This window comes from Athene cunicularia (genome assembly GCF_003259725.1).
Source record: "Athene cunicularia isolate RWA chromosome 4 unlocalized genomic scaffold, athCun1 chr4_part2, whole genome shotgun sequence".
In the NCBI taxonomy this organism is placed as follows: domain Eukaryota; kingdom Metazoa; phylum Chordata; class Aves; order Strigiformes; family Strigidae; genus Athene; species Athene cunicularia.
In genome coordinates this window covers 4,914,977-4,938,069 of record NW_020799099.1, presented here as the reverse complement: position 1 = coordinate 4,938,069, position 23,093 = coordinate 4,914,977, and the positions used below count along the sequence as shown (strand labels likewise).

The 23,093-nt window shown below is 35.0% G+C and overlaps 1 protein-coding gene across 2 annotated transcripts in view; it reads left to right on the top strand.

The window, feature by feature from the left end:
- The first annotated feature begins 1,491 nt into the window (after positions 1-1,491).
- Positions 1,492-23,093, top strand: part of USP53 (ubiquitin specific peptidase 53) — a 29,767-nt gene continuing 8,165 nt past the window's right edge. The window contains exons 1-13 of one of the 2 annotated variants that reach the window (XM_026848008.1): positions 1,492-2,178; positions 4,441-4,533; positions 8,513-8,647; positions 10,212-10,325; positions 10,408-10,490; positions 10,791-10,896; positions 11,704-11,850; positions 12,369-12,518; positions 13,010-13,181; positions 14,036-14,185; positions 15,333-15,476; positions 15,698-16,424; positions 18,092-18,165. In XM_026848008.1, the coding sequence (XP_026703809.1) occupies positions 2,035-2,178; positions 4,441-4,533; positions 8,513-8,647; positions 10,212-10,325; positions 10,408-10,490; positions 10,791-10,896; positions 11,704-11,850; positions 12,369-12,518; positions 13,010-13,181; positions 14,036-14,185; positions 15,333-15,476; positions 15,698-16,424; positions 18,092-18,165 (2,239 nt within the window). In that variant the 5' untranslated portion in view covers positions 1,492-2,034. Of the gene's footprint in view, positions 2,179-4,440; positions 4,534-8,512; positions 8,648-10,211; positions 10,326-10,407; positions 10,491-10,790; positions 10,897-11,703; positions 11,851-12,368; positions 12,519-13,009; positions 13,182-14,035; positions 14,186-15,332; positions 15,477-15,697; positions 16,425-18,091; positions 18,166-23,093 lie in introns of those variants that run through there. The other variant, XM_026848009.1, reaches the window with a different exon arrangement.

The window sequence follows — 23,093 nt, the reverse complement described above, 5'->3', positions numbered from 1 at the left end:
AAGTCACATATTTCTTTTAATTAATTTAAGGTTCTAATAAGAAGTTAAACTGATACACGTTTCCTGTTACTCACTACAATTTATTTACCTTTTTGGATTTATTGAAGTGAACATAAAGAAAACAAATTTACCTTACTATATTCTGTCAAGGTCAGCTTCTGGTTAGATTTGAGATTCCTTGATCAGTGCTGTCACAAATCACACAATTTCCAGTATTAATAAATCAAATTACTTACGGGTGAGATACAGTAACATCAGTAAACAAACAAAACCCATCTAATTATGCATGGGGCAGCAGGGACTTTTGGTTAGGTTCCAGTTACTGATTTTTTGGATAATACAAGCAAGTACCAATGTTTCTTTTAAATAAAGGGGAATAGATTTAGGAGTGCAAGACTGTCTGCAGGTATTTTTGAAAGTCATGTGATTTGTTTCTGTGATATCCCTGATGTACAATATTTAAGAGGTATAGTACTGTTTGACATGAACGTGGTGTTGGTTGTTCTGAGCTGGGGAAAATTTTCTTCCAATTTATACAGTATTCCAGCTACAAAATTTGTGTGTTTTAATGCTGCTCACCAATCTTGAAAGGCTTTCACAGTGGAAGAAAACTGTAGTGAGAAGGCTGCAAGCTTTGAAGTACGATGATGCGACTTTAGTATCTCACATGCTTGTAAAATCGAAGGTTAATATCTTGGTTGTAATGTGTGGCCCAAATTTCATCTGTTGTTTGTTTTTTGGTGTGTGTTTGTTTGCTGCTTGTTTTTTTTTCTCCCCAACATGCAGTCTTAATTGCTTTGGTTTATTTAAGCTTACTCTATTATGTGCCATTACTTCAAATGTTTATGTGGATGATGTAGTAATGCCAAACTGATTGAATAATCTATTGTTGTGAGATGATCACTGCATGGGCTTTACATGTGCCTGTGGCAGTGTTCTGGATGATGAGTCATTTAACCTTAAATATGTACCTTCAGCAATGAAGGAAACAACTCTTATTGTTGGAATTTGGAATTCTTGGAATCAGTTATTTGGGCTGTTACCAGAATGTTCTTGCTCTGCTATTAGCTGTGTTTTTCTGGATGCTTTAAGAATGCAACTAGGTTGATGATGTATTTATGTTGTATTTACTAAGTAGTACAAATTTTTGAAAGCTGAGTACTAGCTGAGAATCCATCTATAACATTTTATTAGACTTCAAGATTCAAAGTTAGAATAACTCAGGTGTTATATGGTCATTTTATAAGCTGTTGTGTATTGTTTACAGTAATTTTATCATGATCTTTAGAGGTGTATAATAAATTAGAAAATAATTTTTCTGTTTTAAAAGAACTTTAGGTGGCAATTGTTTCTCTTCCTCTTCCCTGATTGTTGTATCTGCCTTTAGATTAAGAGGTTGTTTTGGCCACGATCTCTTTTCTGATTTAGGTTTTTACCATTTTGGAAAATTCTATTTTTTTTTATTTTCTGTTTTTTTCCTATTTCAGATTCACTACAAAGAGAATGAAATAAACATGGCGTCTTCTAAACTGGAATACATTTTGTGGGTCGCAGTTAAAAGTAAAAAGAAGATGGAACGAAATGAGAGAACAGGAGTATAACACCTGTCGAGAACCTTCCATTTTTGTGATATATTTATATATATAAACTTGCAGTATAATACAGCTAATGATTTATAGTAATACTTTATTGATATCCCTGGAAGGACAAGTCAGTTACTGTGCAACTTGCTTAAGAACTTTTATTCTAATAACTTTTAACATGTTTTAACCTTAACTGGACACCTTATTTTCTTTTTAAGTCTGTGAATTAAACACTCTGTATAGCTGTATTTTTACTGAGAGACTGATCCTGATAGATGGCTGACAGCTGCTCATGGGAAATGGACGTAAACCCATGAATGGTTACCATCACACAGTGTTGAATGGAATGCCATGACTTTTAGAGCAGTTCTCTTAGGACCTTCTTTGCCTTGCACCCATCATATCCTTAAATATTTAAGTGTAAATATTGCAATTACAGTCTAAAAAAATAATGGCATGGGTGAAATTCTTGAGAAAACCTGGGGGTAACCTTGGAAAAGTTTATCAGCCTGGAAGTATACTGTCCCTGGCCCCTACAAAAGGCTTATTAAATGAGCCAGGACAAAACAGCTGCTTTCTTAATAGTGCTGTTCAGGTAAGAAAAAAACGTTTGGTTTTTTTTTTAAACTGTTCTGGTTTTGTAGCAGCTTAGATGGTCATAGTGGAGAATGTGTTCTCTTGGCAATGCTGTTTTTACTATTTGTATTGCAGTATGTGAATTCTACAGAAAAATAATGGTATTAAATTGAGTTTTCAGTTAAACTTATTAATGTTTTAAAAACAACAGCATGTCTGAATTGAGAGTATTAAATATTTAATTTTGCAAAAAATGACAGCATGTTACTTTGCATACATTAAGAATATAAGAAATTCTTTTTGTATTTGGAAACTTATGATTCATAACTCTAAAACTTGCTGCTTAACTTTTGAAACTAATGTTTCTGTCAAACATAGCAGTTTTATTACTTGGCAAAATACAAAAATTTGAGAAATAACCATTTTCTCAGGATTAGCACTTGAGTCTGGTACTGGGACATGTCAGAAGATGCACATATACTTGAAAGCTTTGATTCTAATCTTAGGAAAGATTTGTGGAATTAGAGTATGAGATGTACTTGATACCAAAGAAATAACACTCGGATTTCTTCTTACTGTTCATATGCATACATATTACCAAACAACTTCCTGCATGTGTTTACCTAAACACTATTCGTTTTTTACATAAGCTGTAATTGAAAAAATGTTGGCTCTTCAGATCTCTTGAGTGTCCTTTAATAGTGCAGTGACATTAGCATGATAAAAAAATTGAGCTTTTACAAGCCTACTTATTACAGGGTAAATGAAGTTCTACTTAATTCTGTAGCAGAGCAGTACTAGCCTTTTCACATTGCCTGGTGTTCTGACTTGCAGACACAGTTCAGTTTATACTATAGTCTTTTTAAGTCTAGAAATTATCAACCACTGTGAATTTCTAGGCTGTGCAAATGAAGATCAGAACAATATAGTTTTTGTAGTGCCTAGATTTTTGGATCTGATCCTTTTCAAATCATACAGAATTATTTGCCGAAATGCCAGAGGGCTTAATAGATGCACAGACTTTCTAAAAAACACTGTAAGCCTTAAAAAGGGTATGGATTTAAACGATACAGCAGATACATCTACGTGGTGTGTATGGTATCTAAATGTGTTTAAAAAAAATGTACAGTAGATTTAGTAGAATGAGTTTGCTGTTTTTCATTCAGTGGAAACATGACCTATATTTTCTTGCAGTTTTGCTACTTTCCTGTAGGGTACCCTAAATTTAAACCCTAAGTAATTTTTAGTTATAGTTTCAGACAATCCTACTACTTCACAACCTATTGCTGTTTATCAAACAGTGGCTGGTTAGTGACTGCCCTTTTACAAGGAGGAATGTGTTCCTTTCTTTTTGTTCTTTTAACCTCTGTTCAACCCTCAGAACGGAGTTTTGAACATTCATTTTCAAATGCATCCTAATTCATTTTAGCTTTTATAGTTATAGGATTTTGTTTTCTGGATTTACAGCTGTTGTGTTACTGTGCCTCTTGACCCCATTTTGGGGTGTTTTATTTTTTTAATGAGCAACATTATGTATTGATTGTGTACCTAAAACATTAGATACTGAAAGCAGTGTAGTATAGTCAAGCTGTCACTACCTTTATATAGAGTAGTTGCACAAATAAAAGGTAGAAACATACCTGATTAAGCACCAAGATTATTTCAATCTATGGAAAACCATTTGTATGGTTTTCCATAGGAAACCGTATGGTTTTCCATGTGGAAAACCAATCATTTTTGTAAGAGACCATAAGAATGTAGTACAGTCTTAACCCAAAATGTTTTCTTGCATTTTTCTAGCAATTCAGTTTCCATGTTTCCATCTCTTTTTTTGATTGGTGTTTTTTTTAATTTTTATTTGAAAGAAGAAAGCACAGAGTGAGAGGGAATGAAAAAGAGAAATTAAGTAAACCCTATAGCCACCTTCCTCTTATGTAAAGCCATAAGAAGACTATTACAATCTTTGTACATAGTTCAGCTTGTTGCTTGTGTCCGTGAGAGTTCATCTTTCTTTCCTCACAAAGTACATTGTTTGCCATTGTTTCAGAAACTTTAAAAAGGAGATCTAAATTTTGAGTGGTGAATGCGAACCTTCCACTTCCACCTCTACAATTTACCAAACTAATGGAAAATGACTGTAATTCTTGTAGCAATGTTGTTACCCCAGTTATACATGTTATGTGAAGTTAAAAAAAAAAAGAAAATCTACTATATGTTGCTGTATTAAACATAGAACCTTCAGAACTCATTACTTATTCTCTGTGAAACTTTATTTTTATAGGTGTTATGGCAACTTGACATATTTCGACGAAGTTTAAGAGGTTTAACTGGACATGTGTGTCAGGGAGATGCGTGCATATTTTGTGCTTTAAAGGTAAATAATTTTTGAAGAATCATCTTTCAAAATGAGGGGAAAAATAATTTGGCTATCTTTTACTGATTTATATCCCTTTCAAACAAAAAAAAAAAAAAAAAAAAAAATTTAGATTTAAGAACATCTGTTACAGTTTGCAACAATTATTTTTTTGTGTTAAAAGAATTTTACAGTATACAAATTTTACAGTCTACTTAAACATAAAACTTCTCTATTAAAAGACAGTATAATTTGATAATTTCAAGCTAGACTCTTGAGATTATTTTTCTTTGATTTGCATACCTACACTTTGTTCTTGTAGTGTTTGAATACAGTTATTTTACAGTAGCTATGTTACTGTCTGATAAGGTCTCAAGATTATTTTTTACTTGGTAGTTGATGGTAATGGTGCAGAAATTAATTGTTCAATTTGTAAGTAATGAAAGGCAACTAGTGGTACTGGAAAACTAATGGAAGTTGGTAACTTCTGAGTATTTGAAGATAAATCAGATATGCACATCTTAACTAGTGCATAAAACTTGTGCTTCAAACAGTTTTGTAACTCATCTGAAGTCTGTAAACAAATGTCAAATTCTGTTAGATTCTTACTGTTTCTGCTGTACTGGTATTTGGCTGCCTGCAGTTACTAGGAAATAGCTGTAAGCATGGTATCTGTTTCATTGGGATAAAAATTCCAATCAAAAAATATATAGGGGTGTCTTTAGTATACACCTTGTACTCTTACTGCAATTTGATAATAAAGGCACTTTTGGTATTCTAATACAGGACTGTAGAATGTATAGTCAAATATGGTAATACATATAGTGATATAGAGAACTGGGAATCACTCATCTGGAGGCAGCTGAAAGGGACAATGGTATTTGAAAATGTAGTTCATTGAGGGATTGTTTTTTGATCCTAAATTGTAGACAAGGATAAGCCAAGTATTTTAGAGTTTATTCTTGGAGAATTTCACAGACCAAAGCTTGTTATTGAATAAGCGTTTTAGGTAAGAACTGTTTGCAGTGACATTTATTTAATCTTTCAGGAGGCGTATAATGTATGTACCATGTAGTTTTTTCAGCTATTTTTAGTGTTTATTATGATTGCAGTATAGTACTGCTGGTTTTGAATGTGTCCCTTTTTCCAAACATAGAGTTTTTTTTTTCTAAAAGGTGCCACATTATTTCTTTGGTTAAAGTGGCTAATTTAAAGCCAACAAGTTGAAGTAGGTTGAGACTACACATATTCAGACTAACTAAGACAGACTAATTCAGACTAAGGGTTTTATTCCAGACTTTTGACAAGCTCTTGACTCTACAGAACTTGTTGGTACTTCTGGTGTCACCAGCGTTTTGATGCACATCATGTTCTTCTGCTTGCTGGACACATGATCTTACTAATACACAAAGTTCAGACCATAACTCAGGTGTACCTTTGTTTTCAGACAAAATATTGTGTCTTCTTGGGGTGGTAGCTTTCATTTCATGCAGTTTTGTGTGTATAGGGATTCATGTTCATATCTGATGTGATAACCTTTTCCTTTTGATTTGACCCATATTATATGTGAAATTCTGGTCATATACAGTCCTGTTCAATGCTATATTGGAACTGCCTTTAGGTAGTGATGAGGGATTGAAGGGTGACAATTGCTGGAATGTATGTGTTATGACTATGTATTCTTAATGACTAAAATTGCTGAAACCATAGCAAAAAATTAAAGCTGCAGCTTCAACATGCTCAGAAACATGAAGAAGGTAGTGCTTGTGGTATGTTGCAATTGAACCTGCAAGTAATGAATTGTTCTATTCTAATGGTGCACTTGTGAAGACCAGGTGCTTCTTTTTTTTCAGGCTAAACATACCACTTGCTATAACTTAATATCCTCTCCCTATAATTTTTGGGACTCCAGTACAAAATAAGATAGATTTTGCATCACTTTAAGTCCCCTTCCAAAGCAATATGCTATCTTTGGCTGCTTCATAAGGCTGCTGTAATTTAGGACTTGAAATTTTCTTTATTCCTTCAAGTAACTGTTCTTGAAGGATTTATTAATCCCCTGATGAATCTTTTTCTGCAATTTATTTAAATGGCTTACTGTACCTGAATATTTTGCATTGCCTGGACTGTTAGGTCTTCCCGTTTTGATAACGTTCCCAAGAATACTGATAAGAAGTGGCATTGCTCCTGTTTGGTTAGAATGCACTTAGTTACGGTTTTAACGGTATAGTTGTGATCTTTATAACTCTGTGGCCAGTAGCCTAGGTACTGAACTCAAAAACATTGTGGTTAACTCATTTGGAAGTATCTGTCCTCAGTCATTATGTACACTACTGGTTTTGCTATCTTGGCTTTTCAGAGATAGTGCTTGAGTGATTCTGTTTGGTCTGTGTTCAGAACCCGGGGCATTTTGATTTTCATGCAGTGTATATGCTGGGTGAGGATGCATTTCAGTAACTTGTTTGTAACTTGGGTTGGGTTTTTTTTGTGTGTGGTCTTGGGTTATTTTAACCTTTCTTACTTATTCACCAGTAAAGAAGAATATTTTACCTCCATCAGCCTCTCCTATAAACTAAAAGCATAGGCAATAAATTCTGGTCTACTTCAATGGATTTAGTGCAATCTATTATCTTTTTGTTTTGGTGGTGTTCTGAGAGGTAAATATGCTCTTTTCTTTGGATAACACTGGGGTGGGACTTTGACTATGCAGGCCACTAAAATGAGCATACATATCTGCATAACTGCTTATCTGTACTTTTTTTTTAGCTGGACATGTAAGGCTCTGTTGCATACTAGAAATAACCTAGCAGCCAAGCCAAAATAAGAAGTGATTAAATATTTTCAAAGCAGCGTTAACTTGTTTTTAACAGATCTGGTAATACTTAATTTTGAATGTTTACATTGACATATTGACTGTAATTTTTATCAGTAGTCCATACTTTTTGTTATGAGAGAGAAGTTTAAATATTTTACACTTAACCTTAGAATGCATCATGATTAAAATGCTACTTTCTGTTAGCAATGAAACTTTGATTAGCTGTTGTAACTTTGTGTTCTGTCCAGCAGATATTTTTTTAACTGCAGGAGGCCAATGTGTAGAACTCGTATCTTTGTTTATATTTTACATGGCTTCTCTTGATTTGCTTTGTCTTTATTTTCTTCATTTTTCTCTGACATTTGACTTAGAATTCTTGACAGTCAAATACACCCATTAATATCTGCAGATGTTTTTTCATTTGTTTAATAGCTTTTAACTTTTAAGTTCTTTCAAAATCAATCTCCCTTACTTGCTAAATGGTGAGGTCACCTGCTTACATGTATCTGCCAAAAAGAAAAGTAGTAGCCAACTATCTCTTCTGGGAAATTAAGAAAAAATCCAAGTACAATTTATTCTAATGGTCTGGAACTGCACATAACTGACCTCCTGTATTTTGTGCATTGGTTCAGCAGAGAGCTGATTTAATAGCAAGGATTATCAGCATTTGATCTAATTTATGGGATTTTTTTGCATGTCCATAACTTTAATAAAGACACACTCTTGTCTGAAATAGTAAAGATTACATCATTTAATGAATGATGGCTGTTAAATTAACCTGAGTGGTATTACATTATGCTCTAAGAAATATACACCATCTGTAAAGATGAGATACGTATGCGTGAACTGCTGTTCTGGTGGCCAGATATAAAAAAACTACTTAATTACAGACCAGGACTTGTGTTGCTTCTGGGAACTAAAGTCAATCACTTGCATTTTTATATACTTCCATATTGTTTTTCTGTTGGGTCAAAGTTAAGTTTGGTAGCGTAACTCCTTGTAATGGAATGAGTAACAGAACATAGAACCTATGTCGCTTCAAGAGAAAACAGTAGTTTCTAAAGTTGCATAGATTATACACTTTATATATTTACTGTTTAGGCATTCTGCATAAGAACTGATGTATTTGTGTAGAACCACAGTGTCAGGTAGCTAATGAAGCTAAGTAATCATATTTGTTCCTAGGCAATATTTTCACAATTTCAACACAGTCGAGAAAAAGCACTCCCATCAGATAATATGAGACATGCCCTCGCAGAAAGTTTTAAGGATGAACAGCGTTTCCAGCTTGGATTCATGGACGATGCAGCAGAATGCTTTGTAAGTATTCTTTCTGATAACAGTATAATTATGTTAGTTTTGTAGATGCCAAGCTGGATGGACTTGTTTTGGTAGCTCCAGGCTCACAGGTGGGATACAAGTGAAATAATACTACTGACCTTCTTTATGCCAGTTTAGGGGAACAGACACATGGAATATGTGTCTGGTAATGTGTGCGTTTGCTCATACTTTCTTTTCTAACTCTGTAGCTCAGGCAGAGGGATATGTGAAACATCACTATTACAGGAGGTCAGTGAGGATGATGAACTCTTGATTGCTCCTGAAAGTTTTTGGATGGAGGGAAGGGTTATCTTCTTGGGAGAAGACACTCCTGTAGATTTGAATATATAGTCTGTTCCTCCAAGTATTCTCTCATCAGCTAGTGAAATATGTTCTGTTACAACTATCCAGCTCATTACTGAAGTCTTCTGCAGAAGAGATTTTCATTTGCTTATCCAAGAGTGAATGAATACTTGAAGATCTTGACTCTTGCTGCAATTAATTTTGGCTTTTACTAAGTGTCTCATTGAAAAACATGAGCCATTACTGTGGCTGTAAAAGATGACTCAAGATCACATAGACCGTTGGTAAAGAGCCTTTCTAGGAAATTCTGTGTTAGACAATGAAAACTGTTCACCATTAAAAAAAAAAAATCAGTATTAACCTTCAGACACAGATTTGAGGGACAAAAAATATGGTTGTTTCTTTGATTAGTTTCAGCTTTGGACATCCTTTGGAAGTATCCACAAATAAATACCTACCTGCCAGATGCATTTTCACATATGTAGGAAAATCCAATGAAGAACTCCTGAAAGTGGCTGTTTGAGATCTTGCAGTCAGGTTAATGGATTGCAGTCATGAAAAAGAATCTCTGATTAGTGCTCCATTGAATCGAAAATATATTCGGACCCCTGAAGTAATCAGCTGTCTGATTCAGTTGTTCTTATTACCTCTGGTATTTTTGGCAAAAGAGAAAAAAATAGCCATGCTGATTCAGGGACCAAACTGATGACAATCATAGTACATTTTTTGATTTTTTTCCTTTTTTTAAAGATTAAAAAGCAGGGCTTAGAATAGGATCAGGCATGTGCTATTTATGAGCTTTTTCCATGCTTCTTCTGTCAGTGGTACTTGTGTTGGCTCATGTGCTAAATATCATCATATTGATATGCAGAGAAGAACATGAAAGTGTGAAGAGCAACTGAGACAGAGGCCTGATCCAAAAAAATTTCAGTCATTGCATACAGTGACAATATCACGTCTTACTGTCAGAATGGCTTTTTAAATTTTTCTCGAAGATTTGCTTCTTTCAAAGGAAAATGCAGTCTGGAAGAACAGTTGGGTAACTGTTGTCTAATGCTGTTTTGTTAATGTTTGGAAACTTTTTGAAGAGAATTCCAATCCACTGCAGTGTGAACAGGGACAAAGTTAACTACATATAAAACTTGCAGGTGTGAACTATTTGGATCTAAGGGGAGTAGTTGCAATATTAAACTGTGATTGTTGCTCGTATATTCTGACTTCTTCAGTTCGGTTTATATTTTAAATTATTATTTCTATTTAGGAAAATATCCTTGAGAGGATTCATTTTCACCTAGTGCCAAACAGTGAAACAGATATGTGCACTTCAAAATCCTGTATTTCTCATCAGAAGTTTGCTATGACACTGTATGAACAGGTCAGACCTTTGATTGCTTTAAAAAAGAGTTTGTTTCCACTGTCCCGGGTAAATAAAAACAAAAGTATCTTAATTTTTGTAGTGTGTATGTCGCAGTTGTGGAGCCTCATCAGACCCATTGCCTTTTACGGAATTTGTGCGTTATATTTCTACCACAGCCCTGTGGTAAGAGCTTTTATTCTTGTATCTTATTTTCCTATATACACCCTTCCAGTAATAAGCAAAGCATGCCAGGGGAATGCTGTGTTAAAAATGAATATGTGTTCCTTTGTTAAAACGTGTTTTTGAGATATTGGCCAAAAGTAACATTTGGATGCAGAGAGAGCTTAACAAAAAGTATGTATTGCTACAGCTTTACGTCTGTATCTTATTTTTAGTCATAAGATATAGTTAATTGAGAATTGATTGAAACATGTTAACTCTTAAGGAGGGAGATCCACAGTTGTTTCCATTTATTTTTTACAGTAATGAAGTAGAAAAAATGATGGAGAGGCATGAACGTCTCAAGCCAGAAATGTTTGCAGAATTGCTGCAGGCAGCAAATACTGCTGATGACTACAGAAAGTGTCCTGTAAGTAAACAAAAATGTTGCATTACTTTAAGATAGAAGGGAGAACTACTTAGGATATTAAATCAGGCTAAAATATTCCCCTAAAACCAGGAATACTTATGGCCACTTCAGTGCAGTCCAACTTAGGGTGAAAAGGCCCTTAAATGTATATTTAGCAGTTATAGATCAACGTGGTGGTGTAGGTGCAAGTGGCCTGTTCAGAAAGTTGAGTTACTAGGTCTGTGTTTTATTTGACAGTTCATGTTCAACATAGAGCTAGGTGGTTTTGATTAGTTGGAACCACGTGTATTTTCTGAGTGAAGCTTCTTTAGCTTGTGTAGACTGACAGCTTGACAGCATTGTCTTCTGTTAGAATACTTCTGTGTTTCTGTTGACAAAGATAGTCTCTTTTAGCTTGTTCTACTTAATTCCTCTCTTCTTTAAATAGTTCTATGTAAATACTGTTAATTTAGGAACCATATAAAAGTACACGAGAACTTAGAGACCTTAAGCCTAAATGATGAAATGGAGGGGGAACAAAAGAGAAATTGTGATGGTGACTTGGATGTTTTCAGAGATTTCTGTTTTAAGGTGGTGACTGAATGTAGAAGTTAAGCCATAGCATTCATCAGAGTGTTTTTATGATGAAGAGTTTTATCCTTAAATTGTTAGAAACAAACACCATCATTAAATTTGAGAATTAGAAGAAGTTGGAGAATTGTTTTGTTGCACTGTTTCTTGTCTAGTAACTCAAATTGGACTTTCATTTTTTTAAACATCTTTGTTTTTCTTCCTGTGACAGTGGCTTTTTTTCCTTCCTTTTTCTAGAGTAACTGTGGTCAAAAAATAAAAATTCGTCGTGTTCTTATGAATTGCCCTGAGATTGTCACAATTGGTTTAGTCTGGGATTCAGAACACTCTGACCTGACAGAAGAGGTTATGCGGAATCTGGCAACACAGCTTTATCTTCCTGGGGTATCTGACCTAAAACTTACAATCTGCTTATTCTAGAATATTTCCTTTTACATGTATTTTGTCTATATGTAAATATAGACAAAACATAAATTATATATATACCTGTGTGTTTTCAAAAAAAACACAATTTAACTTCAAAGTTTATCTACTTCTAACATTCTTTATAATGTGCTGCTTGATGTAGTTTCTGTGAGAGGACAAGTCCTGTCAGAAGTGTTGGTCTTGGGGCTAAGTACAAAGATGAATGTAGGTGAATTCCAAGTTGAAAATCTAGGAATATCATGTTCAGTTTGAAATTTGTGGAGTTAGTCCATAACATTACTGTTTTACCCTTTCGACTATGCAAAAATAAATGTCCAAATAGACCTAATAAGTACAGAAATCATTAGACTCATGAAAAATTGTATAATGCAACAGGATATTTAATACCAACTGCCTTGGTGAAATGACAGTAGTAGGTGTGGAAATTGAGGCTAAATGTTTTATACATATTTTTAAATATTTAAACATTTTTACAGCTGTTTTATAGAGTTACAGATGAAAATGCCAAAAATAGTGAACTCTTTCTTGTGGGAATGATTTGCTACACAAGCCGACATTATTGTGCCTTTGCCTTTCACACCAAGAGTTGCAGATGGGTGCTGTTTGATGATGCTAATGTAAAAGAGGTAAATATAATGGAAAAGAAGTAAATACTGGTTTTAGTGCTACCAAATTTAGTGATCTTTACTTTTCTAGAACATATTCTTCTGACACTAAACTTAAGACAAAAGTCTTTGTTTTAATAAAACTTTAGTTTGTAAATCAGTTTTCACAAATGAATTTTAGAATTGATCTCACTACTGTATAGTTCTGCCTTCCAAATGCCAAATGTTTCAGAATGTTAATGCACTTATCTACTGTTGGATTTGTACTACTTTTAATGGAAAACACAACCTAATTACTGGCAGCTGTATTCATAGCATCAATGTTCTGATTGTTAGTCCATGAAATACTGGTTCTAGCTTTTCGCTGCGATTTATATAAGCTTATGTGCCAAAATGTTGAATCTTAATGTATCTTTGGAATTAGACATTTAGTATCTGTTGCTTAATACATTATTCTTTCCACAACGTTGTTGATAAAGTTCTAGGGTTTGGGGTTTTTTGTTTTTTCTTAGATCGGAACAAAATGGAAAGATGTGGTCTCCAGGTGCATTCGATGTCACTTTCAGCCACTGTTGCTCTTTTATGCTAACCCAGATGGCACAGCTGTATCCCCAGAAGATGCTCCAAAGCAGATCATTCACTGGTCTCAATGCAAAGCAGCAGGAGGAAATGGGGAAGACTTGGGTAATTAAGACTTTTTTTTTTTTTAATAACAGTATCAACTATATTTCTGAAATGTGGATTATAAAGGAGATGGTAATAGAATAGCTGCTTTGTTCTTAAATACTTTTATAATATCTAAAGGGTCTCAAAAAGAGATTAGTGTATATATTCAATAATAAAACTGGTTTGTGTCTAAGGGAATACAAACTGAGACTCATGGATAATGGGGGAAAAAATCTTCTATTATAGGTTTTCATAACTGCTTACACGTAACTTCAGTAATTTCAGAAGAAAATTATATATTTGTATACATGGATGTTCTTATGTGTGTATTGATACATTTAAAATACCTTTTAAAAGGCTATAAAAATATTTTAAGTAAAGCTTCATACAAGTACCAAAATATATTTGGAACATGTATACACACACTTGGAGCTGGAAACTTCTTTTCTCCAAGATTCATATAGCATATACCTCAATATGTAAGAATACACTCTTTTGGTTTGTAGTTTGGACTGCTGTCCTGGGTTGGTTTTTTTTTTTAAATTTTGTTAAACATAACATACAAGTAAATTAAATAAAAAGCCAGTTGAGTTTGGCATGTTCCTCTTCACATAATGAGTAGCAGTGGAATGTAGACTGCTTCAGGGAAGAAAAAAATTGAGGACCCTATTCCACTACAGTCTACCTCTCTAAATATGGCAGTATATAAAGTAGTACAGAACCTTATTGCCTAGCATATTGAAATGTAGTGAGATTTTTATTTTGTTTATTTTATAATCAACATTTAAAGTTTTCTTATTTTTTAATTTAGATATTGGAAACTTTAAATTAGGAACCCTTTAATTTCTAAAGATAGGTATGTTATTTGATAGGATTTGAAAAGCATTCAGCTCCTAAATCAGACCATGTGAAAGAGAATGGAATTGGAGACCCCACTAACCAAAGGAGTAATAAAAAATTTCAGCCAGATAATTCAGCGTTCAGTAGAAGCCATATTCAAGCTAGTGGTGGTAGAGGCCCAGGTATGTACTTCACACCCCCCCCCTCCGTTGCCACCCCCGAAAAAAACCCAAATATGCATTTCAGGTGTATACTAACTTCTGGTCTAGAAGTATTTTTAAAGGAAGAATTCCATCATTGACTTGAATCTTTGAATAACAAGTAATGTTTAAGTAATATCTGCCGTGGAATGTTAACTTTTTTTGAGAACTGTAAATGCAAAATTTTTTTTATTGCCCCTCATTATTCGGGCACTAAAGTGGCTCTTGAGGCTTTGATCCATTTCTCAAACATCATTGTGCCTTCCCATCACATTGTCAGTTAAAAGGCATGTTAGAAACTTTTTGATCTCTTGGAGCACATGGTGTGGCTCTGTGGATCATTGGCTATTTGGGGAACACTGTTCCCCAACAGTATTGTGATGTGGGGTATTATTTGTAGTCCTGTATATTAATGGACTTTACTGTTCTTTCCAAATAAGATAGAAAAGTTGTCTTATCTGTTTAAAAATCCATTCTGTCTGTACATAAGACTTACAAGCAAATCACGCTATAAGAAGTCATGCGAGGCAGTGACTTCTGCATTACTTGTTGGTGCCAGTGCTTTGAAGTCCCCATGCTTCTTGGGAGAGAGATGCTGCCTTCTCTTGAGGTGTTTCTCCTCTGTCTTTAATGTTGGATTCCTAGACTTCTTAAAACTGAGAATGCTCAGCTTGGTAGTTCCTTGTGATGGAATGATGGCTCAAAATGGTCTGAACCTGTTCAGAAATAGAAGGATTTGTTTTTGTAAACAGTGATTCCACTGTTTTATTAAAAGTAAACCTTCACATTCAGACAACATTAAACCTGGATTAATTTTTTCAGTATAATTCATAAACCCTGATGTAAATAGTATATGCTTTGAAAATGACTTGAGCATTCAATTTTAGAAGTAAGAGGTGTTTGTAAGATGTGCTTAACATAATGCTGCTTTGGTTACTTTCATGAGCTCCATTTAGTGTACTCCTTGGAGATACCTATACATTTATACTATACATCTCATTTTCTTAACCTGTGTCATGTAATTCATTAGTCCATTTAGGTGGTACTAATATTAAAAACTAAATATTTGTGTGTTTTGATAATGAATGACTTTTTAGTAATGATCTTTGACCAAAAGTTTTTTTTGCAGCAAAGTTAGGTTACAGTGATCAAAAGGACAGGCTAAAGGACATATCCAGAGAGTGTGCTCAGAAAGCTGCTGATATGAAGAACTTCTCATCTTTACGAAAAGATGCAGACAGAGGACCAAGAAAAGAGCCTGGGAGACAAAGAGGTACATTTTAAAAATTATGACCAGAGTCATATGGGTTAAATAGCTTCTAGCTGTGTAGATTTTTGTATCCTTTTAAGAGATCACACTAAGATTAGGGTTTTCGAGTTTTCAGCATTCTGAAATATGTACTAAATTTGTGGAGATATTGTTACAGTACTTACGTTACTTACGCTATCAATTAAATATTAATGAGAACTTTAATGGAGCATTTTTCTTTCAAGATTTGACTGGGGAAGATCGTTGCAATGTTAAGTCGGGGTCTCCTCCAGTTGGAAATGGACTCAGACCCTGTGCTGATCAGCGCATATACAGCAGCCAGGGAAGAGGCTCCTATAAACATGACAACGCACCTCACCAAGCAAAGCTTTCTGTGCAGGGGCTTGGATCAAATAAACCAGAAGCTTTTCCTGCTGGGGAGAAACCGGTGATCAGGACCCGGACTGATGGTGTCACTGGCTATGATACAGACACCAGTCAAGACTCCAGGGACAAGGGAAGTAGCAGCAGAAGCAGAAGTAAAGGTTGGAAACCTATGCGAGAGACACTAAACGTAGACAGCATTTTCAGTGAGACTGAGAAAAAACAGCATAGCCCAAAGCACAAGGCAAATCCAAACAGTAAATCTAAGCATGAAAAGGAACGAAGCTTTAACCATTGGGCAAAAGAGAACCAAATCCAGAAAGGTTTAATGACTATATATGAAGATGAAACAAAACAGGATACAGGAAGTCGAAGTTCATTGGATTCAGAGGGGAAAGGGAATGCTGAAAAAAGCAGAGTATTTACAGAGAGAAAAATCCACGGTGATAACTGGCAAATTCAGAGGACAGAATCTGGATATGAAAGCAGTGATCACATCAGTAATGGCTCTGCAAATCCAGACTCACCTGTTATTGAAGGAATCAATCCAGCAGATGTCAAGAATGTTAAAGAAAGTGCTTCCTGCAGGTAATGCTAATGCTCTCAGAACTCACATAGATCATATTTAAAGAAAAATAAGTTCTAATGTTTATATGCTGTTTTAAAAAAAAAAACCACAAGAAAACATGCTTTGGAACTTTTTACACTTGAGGTCAGTTATGTAGAAAGCTAGCAATGCATCTAGAAATAAGGGTGTGGGCAATTAAGTGTTAAGTTTACCTTTGCTCAGAGTCTGCAACACTAGTTTTACTTGGAAGGCACTGAGCCAGCTAGGGCACAGAGCCAGCAATGCTAAGCCCTGCTGAGGGGTAGGGTGTGTTAATTTGAAATAATTGCTACACTTCTTTAGTTACAAGTTTTTTAGACTGTGGGTAACTTGCCATGTGTAATGGAATACAGGCGTCTGTATAAATCATATCTGTAACAGTTGTACAGACAGGCCCCTAACAAGGCACTGGGAACGGCAGGAGGTGGATCTGTATACTGTTACTAGTCAGTGTTCAGAAATTCAGTTTTCTAGAAAACCTCAGATACCTATTGATCACTTATAATCAGTTGACCTGTTTGAACGAAATCTTTTCTGGAAAGTGTAAAATCACTAGAACTGGCCAAAAATGTGGTTGGTTAGCCAAATTTTATTACACTTAAAAGAATCGATGTATGTTAGTGACAGGTATATTGCCTAGAGATGTTGTGGAGTCTCTGTGGAGATACTCGTAACCCAGCTGGAGATGGTCCTGGGCAGACCACTGTAGTTGATCCTGTTTGAGGAAGGGAGGGTTGAACTAGATGATCTGAAGAGGTTCCTTACAACTTTAAATAATCATGCAATGCTGTGAAACACAGAGTTACCGACCTTCCACATGTGGTTTTCTGTACTGTGTGTCTTAAACTGTATGTGGATCGTAATTTCTATTCCTAAATTATTCAGGGTGTAAAGTATTAATACTGAAAAGTGTATTATTCAGACATGAGTGATACTAATGTTAAATTGGAAACCATATAATACCACATGGGCAGTATTCATCTGCTGCACCAAAGTGGCAATTTTAGGTAAAACCTACAAATTAATTGAATTAGGTGACTAGTGATAACATCCATTTGAAAAATCACTACAGAAGGCAGGTATTCAAAACTCTCATGCTTTCTTGGTGATTTCTGTTAATAAGCACTTTTTGAAATTTTAATTAAATTCTTTAGTTTACAGTGAGAAAAAGTGCAGTCAGTAGTTCTTTCTCACAGGTGACACATTTTTTCTATTGTTGATAGCTTTGGGAACTGGCTAGCTTTATTAAGCAGGCTGATGTGATAGTTTGCTTTTTATGTGCTTCATATTGGGTATCCTGCTGTTGTACTCTAGAGTAAAGCTGTGATGGGTGGGCATCCAGTCTCCAAAATAAAGTGGGAACACCAGTGTCACAAACTGTATATTTTTTTTGTCCATATGAAAGGACTCAGGTCATCCTAAATTTCTTTGCATCAGCACATGTGGGAGTAGTGTTAAAATTATTAAAGGGCCACTCCTGCTATCTTATGTACCTTGTGTAAAGTGTGTATGTTAGTAAAAAATGTGACAGTGATGATAACAAGAATCAGTTTGACATAGCCGAAGTTTTTATACTTGTATTCATTCAAGTGTGTGATCATACATCAGTAGTTTAAGCCTTCAAATTACATGTAAACTTCTTTTACAGTGAACAGAACTTGTCAACCAAAAAAGCTGAGAATGTGTTACATTTAGTATCCCAGCAGAACAGAAACTTTTATGGTAAGAGCTTAAACTTATATAAAAAAAAAAACCATTTTCTAAAAATAATTTAGATATACCAGAATTTTAATACTAATTTACTCATATCACGAGATGGACAAATTTCTCATTAGATATGACAAATTTCAGATTTTGTGTTTTATAACTTTGCTGCATAAGTTAATGTCATGATATTTCATAGAATTAAATAATGTATATGTGATTTATCATTGCTTTTTTAATTTTGCAAGCTATAATCAAATATTTCTAAATTACACATTTTGTGTACCAGGTTGGCTGTACTTAGGTGGATTAGAAGAAAATTGGCATGGTATTTGTGGCTGTTATGGCCATGACATTTGGGGATTTTTTTATATACTTTTTTTCAGTAGAGAGCTCTCCTGCTGACTTATCATAGCCTGTGTACTCTTGTCTTTTAAAAAGGAAAAAAAAAATATTTTGTGTGGTTGTTTTCTTCCACAGTGAATTTCAAACAGTTTTTGTTCACATTTTTTAACCTTTTCGGTGAGTTAGACTGATGGATAAAGATGGACAGTGTTCATATCCCTTTTTGGTGCGTTTTGGTGGAGACATGATGGAGTGGCAGTTCAGTAACTGTAACACTTTTTTCAGTTGGAATATAACATATTCAGTTCTACAAAGCACCTTCTTTTATTCAGTTTCTTGGCTTTCTTGTAGAGCAGATGTACAGTGTAAAGTGATTCTTAGCTATCTGCTGTGATATATGGGTTTCTAAATAGAGGGGTTTGTTCAGAGTTCCACCATCATGTGAAGAAAACTGTTTGTGTTGTGATAGTAGCAGCAGTAGTAGTCCCTACTTCTGTGCTAGGTCGTGAATATTGATGGTGGGAGTTTAACTGTTCTTAGCATCTCTTTTCAGATAGCAGTGATAGTGCTCAGCTGTGTGACATGAGTCATGTAAAAGCATGACATGTCTCCCAAACAGTTGTTTGACATGACCTCTAGCACCAAAGTAACAGGCTAGGTGATTTTTAGTGCTTGGTTCTACTTTAAATATGGTGTGGAAATATTTAAATATTTGTTTTGGTGTGGAAAATTTAGGTATCATTTTGGGAGGCCACAGCTTTCTATAAATTGTTAGATAATTGGGATGCAATGATTCGTCTTGCCACAGTCCTCTGTCCTAGTGTGTTTTGTTACAAAGCATTTTATAGGTTGATGGAATGGTTTGTCCTTCCTTGTGCGTGTCGTACACCAGTACTGCCCTAGGAAGTGCCCCATGCGTAACTGCTTCTGGCTGGTGGAGGTTCTCTGTACAAGGACCGAAACCACTGTGGATCACCAGTATTAGTGATTTTACCAAGGATAGTAGCAACATGACAAGGGGCTAGTTTTAAACTGAAAGAGGGTAGATTTAGAATGGGCATAAGGAAGGAATTTTTTACCTTGAGGGCATTGAGACACTGGCACAGGCTGCCCAGAGCAGCTGTGGCTGCCCCCTCCCTGGCAGTGTTCCAGGCGGGGTTGGACGGGGCTTTGAGCAACCTGGGCTGGAGGAAGGTGTTCCTGACCGTGGCAGGGGGCTTGGACTTGGATAACCTGTAAAGGTCCCTTCCAACCCAAACCATTCTATAATTCAGTGATTCTGTGTTACCTGGATGACTATGCTGGCATAAAATATCCAGTTAGAATTTACTTTCACTGGCCTTAATTGGTTCTTTCTTTTTAATCCAGTGGAAATGATTAAACGTAAATTTCCATTTCTGTTTCTTAAATTTTGCTTTGAGAACATACTTCTCGGTTTGGAATGTTTTGGTTTTTGAGCAAGTGTGTGTATTCCTTCCCTGTCTGTCCTGTCCTCGTCCCATCCCCATGTCCTCCCCCTGCCACCATCCCATCTGTCCTGTCCCCCACCCCCACCCCAAAAAAAAGGTAATTTTGTTCACTCCCTGTTTTGTTTTTCACAAAAGCATTTCCATGACCTTTCTTGGTGGATATTAAGGAAGATTGTTTTTAAAATGTCTGGGTGGACTGTGGTAACCATTTGTTTTCCTTGAAGTTATGTAGCAGTATCAGGAAGAAACACTTGTAATAAGGAAATCTACTTCCTTTTACATACTAATATATCTGTTGGGTTTTTATAATGTTGATAAATGCCTTGGCATATAAATATTACAGGTCAGCATGAGGCCAGCCAAAATAATTTATCTACTGTTTCTGGAACAATGGAACAGTGCTTCTACAAAGAGGTGCAATAAATATTAGGCCACTTCCCCAGGAAATGTTTATTTACTTATTTATTTAATATACATATGATACTTCTTTTCAAATGACATATAGATTCTAAGAGTTAAATTGGGGGGGCAGGTTTTGCCATACCATTTTTATCTTTTCTGTCATTCCAATTTATTCTTTTGGTTGTAGAAAGAGAAGAACTTTGATCTTTGTTTATTCTGACAAAAAAAAACCCAACAAAAACCAAACCCAAAATTGATGTTGCATGGAATGCAGAGGTCTGTTTTTGCCTGATATTTACTCTGCTCTAGTTCACTATACTATACTTCTACTAGTGGGAGAAAACCCCACTTGGATAGCAAAATCTAAAAAAAAAAACCAAACCCACCAATGAAAAATACATGTAGAACTGTTGGAATGAAAAATAGCAGGGTTCAAACAATGTTTGAGCTTAGTAATAAATATTCTCCAGATAAACCATGTACTGTACTTAAGTATACTTGAAGCTTTCAACATGCATTGTACATTTTCTTTAAAGTGTAGTGATTCCAGGTGATCCTTAGAGTTGTCACAAAACAGTGATAATAAGGTCCTATCTATTCAGTTATTCTAGTTCAGTAATTAACTTTTGAATAGTTAACAAAAATGTATGTATTCTGAATCAAATCTGAAGTTCTCACATGTGTGCCTGTTTTGGAAAGTAATACTGTTAGTGGAAGTGATTAATGGACTTGAAAGATAGCTGAAGAATTTGATCATTTCACATGTATGTGGGGTTAAAGATTTATTTAGTCTCAGTTTTTTAGTTGTCTAAAAAGCGTATGAGGACCCCTCTAGGAAGGACAATAGTAGTCATTTACATGTACTAGTTGTATTACCATATTTTAATATCTGAATATTATGAACAAGACCTGAATTGGCAGGTAAATACCAAACTGCTAGAAAATAGTACTTTAAGAAAGAAATGCCCAGCCCTTCCTGAGAGGGGAATGGAATGTAAGGAATACTTGTTAGCTTCTCATGGCAATTTCTTTGCCTGTTTTTTTGTGTGTAAAACTTCTTATGGAAATGATGCTGGACTTCTAATTATGCCCACCATTTGTATTACTTTACCAGTTCCTCATTTTTAACTGGAGCTGAATAAGCTGCTGTTCAGCAGTTGAGGAATTCTGTTCCTGACTTACAAAAATAAACTTATTGTTACAGCATTATAAAAATAGTAACATTGGATCACATGGTGGTTATGCAGAGCAAATGGCTGCTGCTTTCCCTGGTAGTAAGCAGTAAATAACTGTAGTGCTGAATAAAGTGTCCCACAAGACCAATCCCTTATTTGTGTGATGAAATTTTGACAGGAAAGTGTGGATATTAAGTAAGCAGATATAGTATCCTTAATTTATATTAAAGAGTTGGTATTTATAAAGTTTGAATTTGATGAACTGTGGAGGCTCATTTTTTTTGTTTATAAAGAACATGTGACATGAACAGTGTGAGAGCTAAATTCCCAACCTCACATTCTTCAAGTTGAAGAAACGTAACTAATTCTTGGAAGTAGGAAAGGTCTATAGAAATTTTTCAATGGATTTTCAGAGCAGTCTGTGTGCTAGGTACCGATAATAATTTTTAATCATAAAGATGTTTTAGTGGCTTTCATGATGACCCTCCCCAATTCCAAAGGCACAGATGTCTTCCTGAAATTGCTGTTCTTGACAGTTTCAATAAAAGGCATTACTGTTGGGAGAGTTAAGGAGGGGGGGGAAAAAAAAATCCTAGAAGCCCTGTTTTCTAGATTCCTCCCCTCCTGCCCCAAAGCTCAGAGCACTTCATTCTTGAAACTAAACTGTCAGTAGAATAAACACTGTGATTAAAATTGGCCATGTGCTTGATGGCCTTCTGGTTAAGATGCAGTATTAAAAGCTGCCTGTTTGGTGATCTCAAAAAGGGATGTACTTGGAATCAATGCCTTAAATTAACAATTGTTTCCCTTTTTAAAATAAATGCAAAGCAGTGTTTGTAATATTACAATTCCAGAGGTTTTCCCTTTAATAATATTTAGTTTAACAGCAATGAGACTTCTTCTGAAATCTAGAATCTTTCTGAAACGTTGGTGAGTATGTAAAGAAGAATCCAAATTGCCTTTGTTTACTTGTCACTTCAGAAAACCCCATATACCAACCATAATTCTGAAAAAGAAAACTCATCATCTTGGGAAAACCATACATTTTTAGTAATAATTTGAAATATGCAACTATACTTACAAAAATCCAGTTCTCCTTATGGTGTGATCAATGTATATGACTTATCTTTGAAAAACATAGCAGTTAGTTAAAGCATGCTGCTACATAGTGTACAGAAACAAATAAATGCTCTTCTGGAGTGTCTTTAAATAATAGATGAAAGATTTTGGTTTCAAAAAAATCCTCCAACAAACTAAACTTTAAACTTTAAAGATTTCCAGATGTAGTCAAGCAACTCATGAAGATTGAAATATAAAGCATGCTCACATTTGTGATTCACTTTATTAATGTGGGAAGTTTGCAATTGAAAATAGATGATGCAAAGGTTCAGAACTGGGTTAGACCTGACAAACCTCTTGAGGTGGGCAGATCAGAATGAAGGGAGGGTAATAGTTGATGTTTTGTTGACTGGCTTTACTTCAGAACTTACTTAAACTCTCACACACGTACAAGTATACACCACTCCACCCCACCCCCCTTAATTCCTGTTTTTCT